The sequence below is a fragment of the Myotis davidii genome, unplaced genomic scaffold (assembly GCF_000327345.1).
Source record: "Myotis davidii unplaced genomic scaffold, ASM32734v1 scaffold734, whole genome shotgun sequence".
Taxonomy (NCBI): Eukaryota; Metazoa; Chordata; class Mammalia; order Chiroptera; family Vespertilionidae; genus Myotis; species Myotis davidii.
The window spans coordinates 359,406-373,613 of record NW_006286300.1 but is presented as its reverse complement, the minus strand read 5'-3'; the positions used below and the strand labels follow the sequence as shown (position 1 = coordinate 373,613).

The 14,208-nt window shown below is 40.0% G+C and overlaps 1 protein-coding gene across 1 annotated transcript in view; it reads left to right on the top strand.

The window, feature by feature from the left end:
• The window catches only part of MYO9A (myosin IXA), a 349,884-nt gene that overhangs the window by 25,217 nt on the left and 310,459 nt on the right, over positions 1-14,208 (top strand). The window contains exons 2-3 of the mRNA XM_015560068.1: positions 4,266-4,360; positions 8,805-8,867. Coding sequence (XP_015415554.1) covers positions 4,266-4,360; positions 8,805-8,867 — 158 coding nt within the window. The remainder of the gene's footprint in view (positions 1-4,265; positions 4,361-8,804; positions 8,868-14,208) is intronic.

The following is a 14,208-nucleotide window of genomic DNA, read 5'->3' as shown; positions in this document are numbered from 1 at the left end:
GCGATCAGGGAAAGGCTACACTCCCATCACACTTCTGCTGCTGCCACTGCCAGCAGCGCAAGCCTCGGGCGGCCCTGAGTGGCTGGGCAGCCACCATCTGAGGCTTGCCTGTGCCTCGGGCCCGGCCTGGGTGGCTGGGCAGCTGACATCCAATTTTTGCCGGCACCTCAGGCCGGCCCTGGGCAGCTGGTGGGCTGAGGTTGGGTCCGGTCACACTGTGTGCCTGCTACCCTCCCGGTGGGGCTGAGAGGACTGGGGAACTCCGGCGGGGCTACGGAACTGGTCGCTGCCATTTTGTGGCTATGGGCGCCGCCATCTTTGTGATGGTGTGACAGTCAATTTGTATAGTTCCTCTTTATTAGATAGGATTTTCTCTAAACCCATTCTCATGGTCTTTTTAAAAGATTTAACTAATAAAATATATTTTGTATACTTACTCATGTGACTACAATTTCTGCTGTTCTCTATTCCTTACATTGATTTATATTTGAAAATATACTTTTCGTTCTGCATGAAGGACTTCATTTAATGTTTCCTTTAGTGTGATTTGGCTTATGATGAATATTTTCAGATTAGTGTATTTAAAACTTTCTTCTTTTGGCATTCATTTGCTAATGATTTAGGATTTCAAATAGGTATTATTATGTGAAGAAATAACCTTACAGAAAAATTCTATGAATTTTAAAACATATTAATTTGAATAATCATTTATATGCAATCTGGGCATATACTAGACTCACTATTACATAAAACTACCTCATGCTATTGCTTATCTTTATATTTCTGCTCTCCAATATATTATTATTTGTGGGAACTACTTGTCTTTTCTCCTTTGCTGTTCTTTTTTTCTTCCCCAAAATGTCATATAAGTGGAATCATACAGTATGTAAAGTTTTGAGACTGGCTTCTCTGATACAGCATTATGTCTTGTAGATTCAAGTTGTTGAATATGTGATTTCAACGTTTTTTTTTTCTTTTAGATCTCAGTTTTAATAATTTTGATTGAGACATAACTTACAATAAAATATAGCCATTTAAAACATACAGTTCAATAATTTTTGATAAATGTATATACCTATGTAACTACATTAATATAGTCAATCTGTTTTTATTACCCTTGTGTACTCCTTTGTAGACGTTTTAAAAAAATCTTTATTGCTCAGATTATTACCGATGTCCATCTTTCCCCCCCCCAATTGCTTCCCTTCACCTGGTTCCCACCCCACCCCCGGCCCTCGCCATCCCACTGTCCACGTCCATAGGTACTGCATACATGCATATAAGATCTGTGTCCAAGTCTTCCTGCACCCCCCCACCCCATTCCTCATAAGAGTTGTTAGTCTGATCCATTTCCATGCCCCTTATTCTGTTAAATTCACCAGTTTATTCTGTTCATCAGATTTTAAAAAATATATTTTTTATTGATTTTTTTATAGAGAGGAAGGGAGAGGGAGAGTTAGAAACATTGATGAGAGAGAAACATTGATCAGTTGCCTCCTGCACTCCTCCTACTGGGGATGTGCCGGCGACCAAGGTACATGCCCTTGACAGGAATTGAACCTGGGACCGTTCAGTGGCTGACCGTCGTATGGGTACTCCCTCGTAGGTAACTGTTTTTCTCTTGCTGCTTTTAAGATTCTCTCTTTGTCTTTTGCCCTTGGCATTTTAATTATGATGTGTCTTGGTGTGGTCATCTTTGAATTCTTCTTGTTTGGGACTCTCTGTAAGTCTCTCTTGTAAGTCTATTTCTTTCACCAGGTAAGCGAAGTTTTCTGTTATTATTTCTTCAACTAGGTTTTTAATATCTTGCTCTTGCTCTTCTTCTGGCACCCCGCTAATTCGGATGTTGGTACGTTTGAAGTTGTCCCAGAGGCTCCTTACAGTATCTTCATATTTTTGGATTCTTTTTTCGTTTTCCTCTTCTGGCACTGTCCACGTTGCTTCCTCGTATTTCAAATCATTGACTTGATTCTTGGAATCCTCTAATCTACTGTTGAATCCTTGTATATTATTCTTTATTTCAGTCAGTGTAGCTTAATTTCTGACTGGTCCTTTTCCATTTTTTTTTGGCATTCTCACTAAGATCCTTGTAGGCCTGACTAAGTTCCTCGGAGGTTTCTGGAAGATTCTTGAGTATTCTTGTAATTGGTTTTGAACTCTATATCCAATAGTTTGCTTTCTTTCATTTGTGACATGTTTCTTTGTCTCCACATTTTGCCTGCTTCATTTTGCCTGTGTTCATTTTTATGTATTGGGTAGCTGCTAAGTCTCCTTGAGTTGATAGAGTGGCCTTGTGTAGTAGATGTTCTGTAGGGCCCAGCAGCTCAGCCTCCCCAATCACCTGATGTTGACACTCTTGGTGCACCCCTTTGTGGGCTGTGTGCACAGTCTTGTTACAGTTGAGCCTTGATTGCTGTTAGTATCACTGGTAGGAATTGACCTCCAGCCCAATTGGCTGTGGGACCAGCTGTGTTTACAGTGGAAGAGCTGCTGTGCAGGAGACACTTTTATGGGGCAGGACTTGCTTCAGTGGGGCTTTGGTGCTCACTGAGTCTGTCCCTTGAGTGTGTCGCTTATGGATGTGAAGAGCTGTAATCTGGATGGTCTTAACACTGACCACTGGGTACACTGAGTCTTGGATCTCCACTGCCTGTGGCCACCCAGCTGGAGCTACAGAGAGATCTGCAATTTTCTCCTCTTTGTATCAGGTTTGGAAGTGCTCAGACGAGGCCCAGCTGTGAAGTAAGGCAGGCTGCTGCTGGTGCAGCCTTGGGCCTTCTTTTGATGCTTTGGGGCTCCCTGACCCAGGTGCAGCTTATTTAACAAGTTTTAGGCTGAGAAAGGACAGGCCATTCATATGCAAAAGCCACTGGGCACAGCTTGTGTGGGTTTGTACAGAGGGGAAGGAGGGGTGTCAGGGACTCTCCAGGGCAGATCAAACAGCAATGGCTGTCATTCAGCCCTGGGATGGGGGTGGTCCCAATAAAGGAACAGTGACCATTGCCAGCACCTCCATCTGGAAGAAAGCCGCCCCTGCGTTCCTGCCCCGATGCCAGACAGTCCAGTTTCTCCCCTTAACTGTCTGGGTCCCCTGGAGCCTCACCCAGCACTGGAGCTCAGAGCAAGGGGGAGCGTGTATCTTCCTACCAATTAAAAAAGCTGCACACCTGGGTGTCAGCCCGTTCCATGCACCCACACTTCCTATCAGTCTCAGTGCGCTTTCTTTTTTACCTCTCTACTTGTAGCACTTCTACTCAGTCAGCTTTCCCACAGTTCTGGATGATACTTGTTATATTTTAGTTGTAATTTTGATATGGTTGTGGGAAGCAGCAAGTACAGGTGTTTACCTATGCCGCCAACTTGTTTCTCCCCTTTGTAGACATTTTTCAACCCCATGCTTATTTCCAAACAACTTGTAATATGCTTCCTGGTTTTCTTGTTTTGTTTTTTCTAGAATTTCATATTACAATATGTACTCTTGTGTCTGGTTTCTCCCCGTGACATAATGTTTAATATTCATCAACATTGATGTCATTACCAGTAATTCAACTTTATTGCTGGGAAATATTTAATTGCATGGTATATACTTTAGGTAATAATTTAGGGAGCCTTTGTATTTTTATTCTTTTAAAAATATTACTGTACTTTAGTTTTAATTAGGTGTAATAAATTGTAGTACATTATGCAATGAAACTTCATTTTATTTATACTATTCTAAAATTTTAATTATTTTGTTGTATATTTTACCTAGCGTTTTAAAATTTCAGTTTAGCAAGATTAAAAATACCACACATATATTGTCCTGGCTGAGTAGCTCAATTGGTTAGAGAGTCGTCCTGATATGCCAAGGTGGTGGGTTCCATTCCTGGTCGAGGCACATACAAGAATCAACCAATGAATGAATAAATAAGTGGTATAACAAATTCATATTTTTCTGTCTAAAATCAATAAGTAAATTAACTAAAAGTATATATATAAATATATTATGATAATTTGTTGATTCTAGAACGTGAAATTTAAATTTGAATCAGCATTAAGTTTTTAAAATTAAGTTTTATTTTACCCAATAGCATTAAATACTGCCCACTTGTTTTTATTTCAATTAGTAGTTGTTTTCTTTTACTTTATCTGAACTATATGAGGGTGAAGGTATAAATGAATTCTTTTTCTGCTGTTTCTTTAGCATTTTGTTTCTTAGGATTTTTCCTACATAGGATTTTTCATTTTTTGAAAATTAAATTAATGAGAACTATTTATTTTGACAGGCCTTTGGAAATGCAAAGACAGCTCATAATAATAATTCAAGTCGTTTTGGCAAGTTTATTCAAGTAAATTACCAAGAAACAGGCACTGTACTTGGGTAAGTAGCAATGTCAGGCTTTGGAACATGTTTATATTTTTGCTAGTGGCCCGATGCACGAAATCCATGCAAGAGTAGGCCTTCCGTCCCCTAGCTGCTGGCACTGGTTTCCCTCTGGCAACCAGGACCTGGACTCCCTCTGGCTGCTGGCAGGCTCCCGGACCCGGGCTTTCCACCAGCCACTGGCAGGCACTTGAGACCCACCTCTCCTCAGGCCCCAGCTTAGTCTGGAAGGATATCTGGTCTAATTAGCATATTACCCTTTTATTATTATAGATGACTAGAGGCCTGGTGCATGAAATTTGTGCACGAGTAGGGTCTCTAGGCCTGGCCGGCGATCAGGGTTGATCTGTGGGGCGACTGGCGGGGTGATCGGGTGCCCCCCACTGGCACTCACCTTAGCTGCCCTGGGGACTGCGGGCTGGGACAGCTCCTGCATTGAGCGTCTGCCCCTTGGTGGTCAATGTACGTCATAGCGACCGGTCGTTCCACTGTTCAGTCGAATTGCATATTAGGCTTTTATTGTATAGGATTGTTCCTTTATTAGCCATAGATTGTTCATTTGCTCTTTAATGAGACTAGTGATACTGGGAAGCATTGTTTTTCCTTTTTTCTTTTTTGTTAATCCTCATCCAAGGATATTTTTCCATTGATATTTAGTGAGAGTGGCAGAGAGGGAAAGTCAGAGAGAAACATCGATGTGAGAGAAGCACACCAATTGGTTTCCTCCTGCGTGAGCCCTGACCAGGGCCTGGGCCCAGGAGAAGCTTGCAGCCAAGGTGTGCGCCCTTGACTGGAATCGAACCTGGGACCCTTTGTTCTCAGGCCGACGCTCTATCCACTGATCCAAACCAACAGTGGGAAGCAGATTTTTAATGGTGTCTGCATTAAAATTTTTTAAAACTTTTTTTCTTTTGGAATCTAATCTTACCTAATAATAGACAAACATAGTAATTGACCATACCTTCGCTACGCCTTCCATTGGCTAATCAGCAAGATATGCAAATTAACTTCCAACAAAGATGGCAGCTGGAAGCCACAGAGCTGGAACGAGCAGGAGGCTTGCTTGTTCCAGTGATGGAGGAAGACAAGGTTCCCCGCCTGCCGCAGCCCGGATCAGAGCTACACTCTAAGCAACAAAGTTTCAATTATAGAAGTTAAATAAACCCCAGATACCTGCTTTCAGCCGGCGTGGCCACGGAGCTGGAGTGCAGGAGGCTTTCCCTCCTACCCGCCCTGGCCGGCTCTGAGCTCCACTCAGGCAACAAAGTTTCAATTATAGAAGGTAAATAAACCCCAGATACCTGCTTTCAGTGTGTTTTGGTTTTGGGTTTTGAAAAACTAAGACAGGCACATATATAAAATTCAAAAGGAATTTTGAAATACAAAGAAAAAGCCTAAGCAACCGTTTGACCGTTCAACCGGTTGCTATGATGCGCACTGACCACCAGGGGGCAGACGCTCAATTGCAGGAGCTTCCTTCTGGTGGTCAGTGCACTCCTGCAGGGGGAATCTCTGCTCAGCCACAAGCCAGGCTGATGGCTGCCAATATAGTGGTGGTGGTGGGAGCCTCTCCTGCCTCTTCAGCAGCGCTAAGGATGTCAGACTGCAGCTTAGGCCTGCTCTCCACTGGGAAGTGGACATCCCCCGAGGGCTCCCGGGCTGCCAGAAGGATGTCTCATTGCCAGCTTAGGCCCAATCCCCCGGGGAGCGGGCCTAAATCAGCAGATGGTCATCCCCCGAGGGGTCCCAGACTGCGAGAGGGCACAGGCCGGGCTGAGGGACACCCCTCCTCCCCCTGTGCACACATTTTTGTGCACCGGGCCTCTAGTGAATAAAATAAACTGATGAACAAAATACATCCAGAGCCATGGAAGCATGGAACAGACTGAAAATCTCAGAGGGAAGGGGGTAGGGGATTTAGGAAGAGATTAACCAAAGAATTTATACATGTATATGCATATTCCATGGACACAGACAATAGTACTGAGAAGATCTGGGGTTGTGTGGAGTGAGGTCAAGGGGATCAGTGGGGGAATAGGGGATATCTTTATTTATCCATAAATAAAGATAAATTTAATAAAAATGTTATAGGGAAAAAATGAGCCGAGGTGGGGCTGCTTTAGCTTGCTGGGAAGTCAGATTTGGTGGGTTAGCTGCCTCTGCCCATTTCTTCCCTGGTTGACCATCTCATGGGTCCCTTAGAGTTTAGGTGACGCATGCCTGTAGGGGAAGAAGAAAGCAAAGGGGAAGATGCCAACATGCTCCTGGGAGGGAGAGCACTCGAAAGGTGATTTTTTATCTTGGGTCTATTTGTTGACTTACTACTCAAGATGAATATTTTTTTGATCATTATTGATTTAAGAGAAAGTTGAACCCTTTTAGGTAGTCACTTAACATAGAGGATCCTGAATTTCATTTATAAAATGAGAAAATAAACATCAGCCATTTCTAAGTCATTAAACTGTCTTAAGAATCAATGAATATATATAATGCTACTTTGTAAGTTACAAAGCAATATACTCAACTTTACCCATTAGTAACGTCTCCAACAACATAAATACTAGGAAAGAGCAGCCAGACGTGACTGCATCCCGCTTTTATGAGTAAAAGTACCAACTGACCTTTGAAAACTAACATTCCTCAACTCAGGAAAGGAATGAGCTATGAAACTTGTTTGCCACTGTAATAATTTATCCTTGTTTTTGCTTTTGTTTTCTTGGAGGGGAGGGGTAAGAATACATATAGTGTTGGTCAAAAATTTTAAATCTAAATGCAGAAGCATTTGAGGTCTTGCTTCCCAGCATATATCGGCAGCTTGACTGAAATAAACTCATATAATTACATACATACATACATACATACATATAAAAAGTAAAGTGATAAGACTTAAGCATAATCAAAATACAGATCAATCTCACTTATTAACATAGATGCCTTTATTTTATAAGTGGAGAAATTAATACTCAAAGATATGCAGGGTGTGTATAAGAATTTAACACACTAGTTTGTTAGTTCTCCTTTTCCCATTTTAGACTAATAAGACCCGGTTTCAGTAGTTTAGATTAGAGGTAATAATGATAATTCAGAAGAAATGATAAATTTTAATTACTGGTGGTAGTAGTGACAGTTTGCAAAGAAGGTACATTTGAGCTTCATTTTAATGAATGAATTGAATCTACTAGATAGTGAGAATAGTCTATAGAATTAGAAGTGGAAGGAAGTCCGTGAACAATATATTCAGGAGTGAATATCTTTCTTGAGGGATTAGCCTATATTTGGGAGTGGCTGAAATACAGAGCATGCTCTGGGAGGGAACTGAGGGAAATAAAAACTTAAGAATCAGATTTTGACCCCAAGAGATTAATGCTAAGTAATTTGGATTCAGTAGTCTAAAGCTTTTATATTTGTAGAATTTCTTTTTCTTGTTAGAGCTTAACCGATTGCTCCAATTTGGATAAAGAGGTATTAAAGATTTGAAGGACACAGACTGGATAAAGATAATAACATCAGAAATACAATTCATGTTTAAGTTCCTTATTACTTTCAGGATAAATTCCTTTCTTCTGGCACACCATATATTGTTCTTGATCTAATCCACTTGCCTGTCTCATTCTCTAGCCATGTTAAGTATCTTCCCTAAAGTTGATAGGTTTCGTTCTTTTATGCCTTTACATAAAGGCAGTTCTCCTTATCTTATTCTGGGCAATCTTTCAGATTTCAGAGTCATTTAGTCACTTACTAGGTATATTTAATAAATGTTTACTATGCACTATGTATTCAACCTCTGTGAGAATTCTTCCTTACATCCTTTTTCCTTCTTGGATTAAATCTTATGTGTTCCTCCTACTACATCTATAATTGGTTATTGTTCTATAATAAACCCAATCAACTCAGTATTGTAGCTGCTAGTTTACTTATTTTCTCCACTATTTTGTAATCCCCTTGGGAATAGGTAGTGTATCATGTATTTCCATATTTGAACAATGCTTTGCACAGTGCACAATTAATGAATACTTTCCGAGTAAATCAGTAAATAATAATTGATTTCAGAATGTGGCAATAGCATTAATATGTAAAGAATGTATATTTTTGAGTCCTATTTAGTAGTCTGGCCAAAGTATTATATTTGAAATAATGTACAGTGTGGTAGATGAGCCTAGAAAGAAAGTAAGGTCTACCTTATGTTACAGGAAGTTCTTGTGTGCCATGTTTTGAACTTCTGGCTTTATTTTGCTTATTGAAAGCAAAACAATAAAACAAAAAGATTCATGAGTTTATGAATCAAACATGGATAAGACTCTTAACAGTATCCATACACATTTACTAATGGTAAATGTACTGAAATGATCTGGATAGCCTTCTTTATACTTTTTCATCTTCTTTGAAAAAATATTTGTCTACCTTATATTAATTATACTAACCAATTTTATTTTTCTTCTAGTGCCTATGTTGAAAAATATCTACTGGAGAAGTCCAGACTCGTTTATCAAGAGCATAATGAACGGTACATATTTTCATTTGTATAATTAGATCAAGTTAACACTTATATAATGCTGATTGACTTTTAGAATGTTTATATATTAGGATCTTTAATTCAGTTTATACCATGCATAGCTTTACACATAATTGCCATTTCTGTCATGGACAGAACAGTGCACTTTTTCTGAGGCTGCTAGGAGATTATTTTTTTTAAATCCTCACCTAAAGATATGATTTATGGATTGAGAGAGAGAGAGAGAGAGAGAGAGAGAGAGGAACATTGAAGTAGAGAGTAATGTCAATTGGTTGCCTCCTGTTTGCTCCGCAATTGGGGATCAAACTGAGAACCTAGGTATGTGTCCTGACTGGGAATCTGAACCTGCAAACTTTTTGGTGTATGTGACAACACTCCATCCAACTGAGCTACCTGGCCTGGGGCTGCTAGGAGATTTTTAAAATGGGTATATAGAACTGTTCAACTTTCTAAATTCCAGGCAAAATATCAGAATAGGAAAACAGCAGTTATCTCTGTGCTCTTTGTGAGCATTGTGCCTTTGGAACATTTTCCATGTCTTAGTGTCTTTTCTTTAACTTGAGAAAAGTTTTTAATAAAGCTTTTAATTTCATTGTAATGTATGAGGTATGTGGGCTTCAGAGATGATATATATGCAACCTCCTTCAGATGAAGGAACCAAATATTGGAAGATGTAAAGGATTTGCTTCATGTTACAATGAGACAAAATTAAAAGGCCAACTTTGAAGCTAAACAGACCTAATTATTCAAATAATGGATATGCCTTTGGCATCTCACTTAACTTCTCTGCTTCTTAGATACTCTAATTTTACAAATAGAAAATTAGCCTAAAGTTGTTTAGAGGATTGTATAAAATCCTATCTAATAAAAAGGTAATATGCAAATTAACCATCACTCCGTCACAAAAGATGGCGACGCCCATAGCAACAAGATGGTGGTGCCCAGTCCTCTCAGTCCTGCCAGAGTCCCCCAGTCCTGGTAGGGTGGCTGCTGAGAGTTGGCAGTGTGATCAGCCTGGTGGAATGCTTGCTTTGTCTCTGTGTCGACGAGGCAAGCATTTCACCCTGGCCACGGAGGGCCTCTGGGCAGCGGGCATGGAGCAGCTGGGGTGGGAGTGGGGGGAACTGTTGGTGTTCCACCCTGGCCGCGGATGGGCCTTTGGCCAGGATTGGGTGCTGAATGCTTGCGTTGTTGCCCTGGCGATGAGGCAAGCATTCCGTGCCTAGCTGCAGATGGGCCTCTGGCTGTGCCTGGCTGTGGATGGGCCTCTGGGCCACGGAGAGCCTATGGGCAGCGGGCCTGGAGCGGCCAGGACCTGCAGAGAGCTACTGGCGCACGCATTCGTGCACAGGGCCACTGGTAATATTTATAAAATGTTATATGTATAATAACAGTTCAATAATTAATAGCTAACATTATCATAATGAATTATCTGCACGGTTAGGACTAGAACTCAGACTATCCTATTACTTTTTTTGTGGCTAGCAGATGAGAAAATCTGAATTAGAGGTATTTTAAAATGAAGTGAATAGAGTTTCAGGAAGAGAATCTATCTCTATATATAAAAGCTTAATATGCAAAGTGTCCCCTTGGAAGTTCAACCAACAGGGAGTTTGATCGCTCTCTATGACATACACTGACCACCAGGAGGTGGCATGGAAAGAAGAAAGGTCCCTGTTGGCAGCTGGCAGCCTGCAGCCGCTAGGGACCCCACCCATGTACAAATTTTGTGCACTGGGCCTCTAGTATATATATAACAGGCTAATATGCAAAGTGTCCCCTCAGGAGTTCGACCAGGAGACCGGGAGTTCGATCGCTCCCTGCGACGTGTGCTGACCACCAGGGGGCAGCGCAGAATGAAGGAAGACCCCGGCTGGCAGCTGGAAGGCCCCGATTGACCCTGATTGCTGGCCAGGCCTAGGGACCCTACTCATGCACGAATTTCGTGCACTGGATCTCTAGTAGCTTCATAAAGACTTGCAGAGATAATAGGTCCTATTTTTAGAAGGTTATTAGTAACTTTTTTCTAACACATTTTAATGGAATGGTAGGGATATATGCCTGGTTTCCTTGGTTTTGAAGAATTTATAGGAGGTGAAGATCCAGAGCTTATGAACTGATTTTCGGTTATTTTACTGGATTTGATTTGCGGGTGTATGTATAATTTTTATTATATGTTGGTGGATTTGGCTTGATAATATTTTGTTGAAGGTTTTGTGTGTATATTCATAAAGGATATTGCTTTTAAACTTTTGAAGCCTTTTTCTGCTTTTGGTATCAGGATAATGCTGACTCATTGAATAAGACTGGAAGGATTTGTGAAAGATTGGGTTAATTCTTTTTTAAATGTTTGGTAGAATTCACCAGTGAAACTATTTGATTTGGGTTTTTGTTTGTGAGAAGTTTTTTTGTTTTTTAAAAAAATATATTTTATTTATTTTTACAGAGAGGAAGGGAGAGGGATAGAGAGTTAGAAACATCGACCAGCTGCCTCCTGCACATCCCCCAACTGGAGATGTGCCCGCAACCAAGGTACATGCCCTTGACCGGAATCGAACCCCGGGGACCCTTCAGTCTCCAGGCCGACGCTCCATCCCCTGAGCCAAACCGGTTAGGGCTGTTTGTGAGAAGTTTTGATTACTGATTCAAACTCTTAGGTTTTTATGGGTCTGTTTAGATTTTCATTTTCTTCTTTAGTTAGATTTGGTAGTTTTTATCTTTCTAGGAATTTATCCATTTGATATAGGTTACAAAAATATTGTTTATAGTTTTCCCTTATTTTATTTTTTTATTTCCATAGGTTGTTAGATTATAATATTCCCCTCTTTCATTTCTGACTTTGAGATATATCCTTGTTTTAACTCATCCAGGCTGATACAGTGGAACGTCAGTTCTTGAACTTAATTTGTTCCAAAAGGCTGTTCAAGAAGTGGTTTGTTTGAAAAACCAAGTCATATTTCCCCTTAGAAATAACGTAAATTAAATTAATGTCTTCCAGACCCCCAAATAATTAGCTATTTTAACCTTTCTTAATTGCCTGTGATCATTGTTTTGTGAGCACTTTTACACCGTTAGCCACATCTGCACTTTTTGTTCTTGTTAATCCTCACCTGAAGTTATTTTCTCCATTGATTTTTCAGAAATAGTGGAAGAGAGGGGTGTGGGGAGACAGAGGAAGTGAGCGGGAGAGAGAGAGAGATTGCAAAAGAGAGAAAAACATCGATGTGAGACACATCGATTGATTTGTTGGGAATGGGGACCAAACCTGCAAACCAGGTACGTGCTCTTGACTAGGAATCCAACCTGTAAACCTTTGGTGCGCTGGCTGATGCTCAAACCACACTGGCCAGGGCATATCAACATTCTTTTTTTTTCTCTTCCATATCAGCATTGTTGAAGGCCTCTTTATGTTTTAAAATTGTGCTAATCATCGATTTCACCGTGCCACACTCAGTAGCCAGATCAGGCGCGCAAACAGTTCTGTCATACTTTGCAATTATTTCTTTTTTAAGCTCTATCATTCTCACAACTTTCCTTTTCACTTTGCTGCTATCACTAACTTTCTTAGGACCCATGGTAACTTACTGTATGTATTTAATAATAATAATAAGCATTAACAAAAGTAAAACAACATGAAAATATTCAGAGCACAATTTCCTGGGAGGTTTAGTGGGAAACTGACTCATACTCTCATTTGCATATTCTCTCATTTGTCGCCTGAGAGACCTGTGAGTGATCATACAGGTATCAGCATGAAAGGGTTGTCAGTCAAGAACCTGACAACCAAGACATTTTCCGTGAACATCGGAAGATGTTGAAGGACCGAGATTTGACTGTATAACAAAATACTACAGACTATGTAGTTTATAAATAACAGAAATTCATTTCTCACAGTTCTGGAGGCAGGGAAATCTAAGATGAAGGTGCCACCATGGTTGCATTCTGGTGAGAGCCCTCTTTCCTGGGTCCTCATGTGATAGACAGGGATAGGGATCTCTTTTATAAGAGCACTAATTCCATTCATGTGTGCTCCACCTTCATTACCTAATCACCTTCCAAAGGCCCCACCTTCTAATACCACCAGCTTTTTGAGTTATGATTTCAGCATAGGAATTTGATGGGTACACATTCAGACCATAACAATCCACCCCCTCTTTCCAGAGGACCAAGCTATGGTTTCATTGATTTTTTTTCCTCCTGTTCCCAATTTTATTTCTGCTCTCATGCTTATTACTTCATTCTGCTTGCTTTGGGTTTAATATGCTCCTTTTATTTATTTATTTCTCTAGTTTCTTAAAGTGGATGGTCAAAATATAGCGTTGAGATTTTTAAAAAATGAGTTTACAGCTATAAAGTCTCAGTGAACACTGCTTCAACTGTTTCTCATATTTTAGTATGTTGTATTTGTGTTTTCATGCATTTTCTAGTTTCCTATGTGATTTCTTCTTTGATCCATTATGTTATATAAGGTTGTGTTGTCGAATTTCCACATATTTGTGTATTTTGCTATTGATTTGTAAGATGGTCAGAGAACATACTTTGTATGATTTCAGTCCCCTTAAATTTATTGAGATTTGTTTTGTAGTCGAATATTGTCTATCCTGGAGAATATTCCATAGGTACTTGAGAAAATATGTAGCCTGCTAATGTTAGATGGTGTATTCTATAGATGTCTGTTAGGTCTAGGTGGAATATAGTATTTCCAAGTCCTTTTTTCCTTGTTGATCTTCTGTCTAGTTTTTCTGTTTTTTATTGAGGAGGTGGGGAGTGTTGAAATATCTCAGTACTATTATTGAATTGCTTATTTATTCTTGCAGTTCTTTTAGTTTTTGATTCATGTGTTTTGGGGCTCTATTTTCAGATGTATTTATGTTTAGGATTGTTATACTTTCTTGATGGATTGGTCCTTTTGACATTATAAAATGACCTTTGCATCTAGTAAAAAATTTGGTCTTAAAATCTATTTTATATGATGTAAGTATAGACAGTTCAGCTTTCTTTGGGGTACAGATTGCATGCTATTGTGTCCATCATTTTACTTTCAACCTATGTGTGTCTTTAAATCTATAGTGTATGTCTCTTATAGAAAGCATGTAATATATATATATTGATTGATTTCAGAGAGGAAGGGAGAGGGAGAGAAAGATAGAAACATCAATGATGAGAGAGAATCATTGATTGGCTGCCTCTTGCATCCCCCCCCACTGGGGGTAGAGCTCGCAACCTGGGCATGTGCCACGATTGGGAGTCGGACTGTGACCTCTTGGTTCATAGGTTGACACTCAAACATGGAGCCACACCACTGGGGCTAATTTTATATATATATATATAT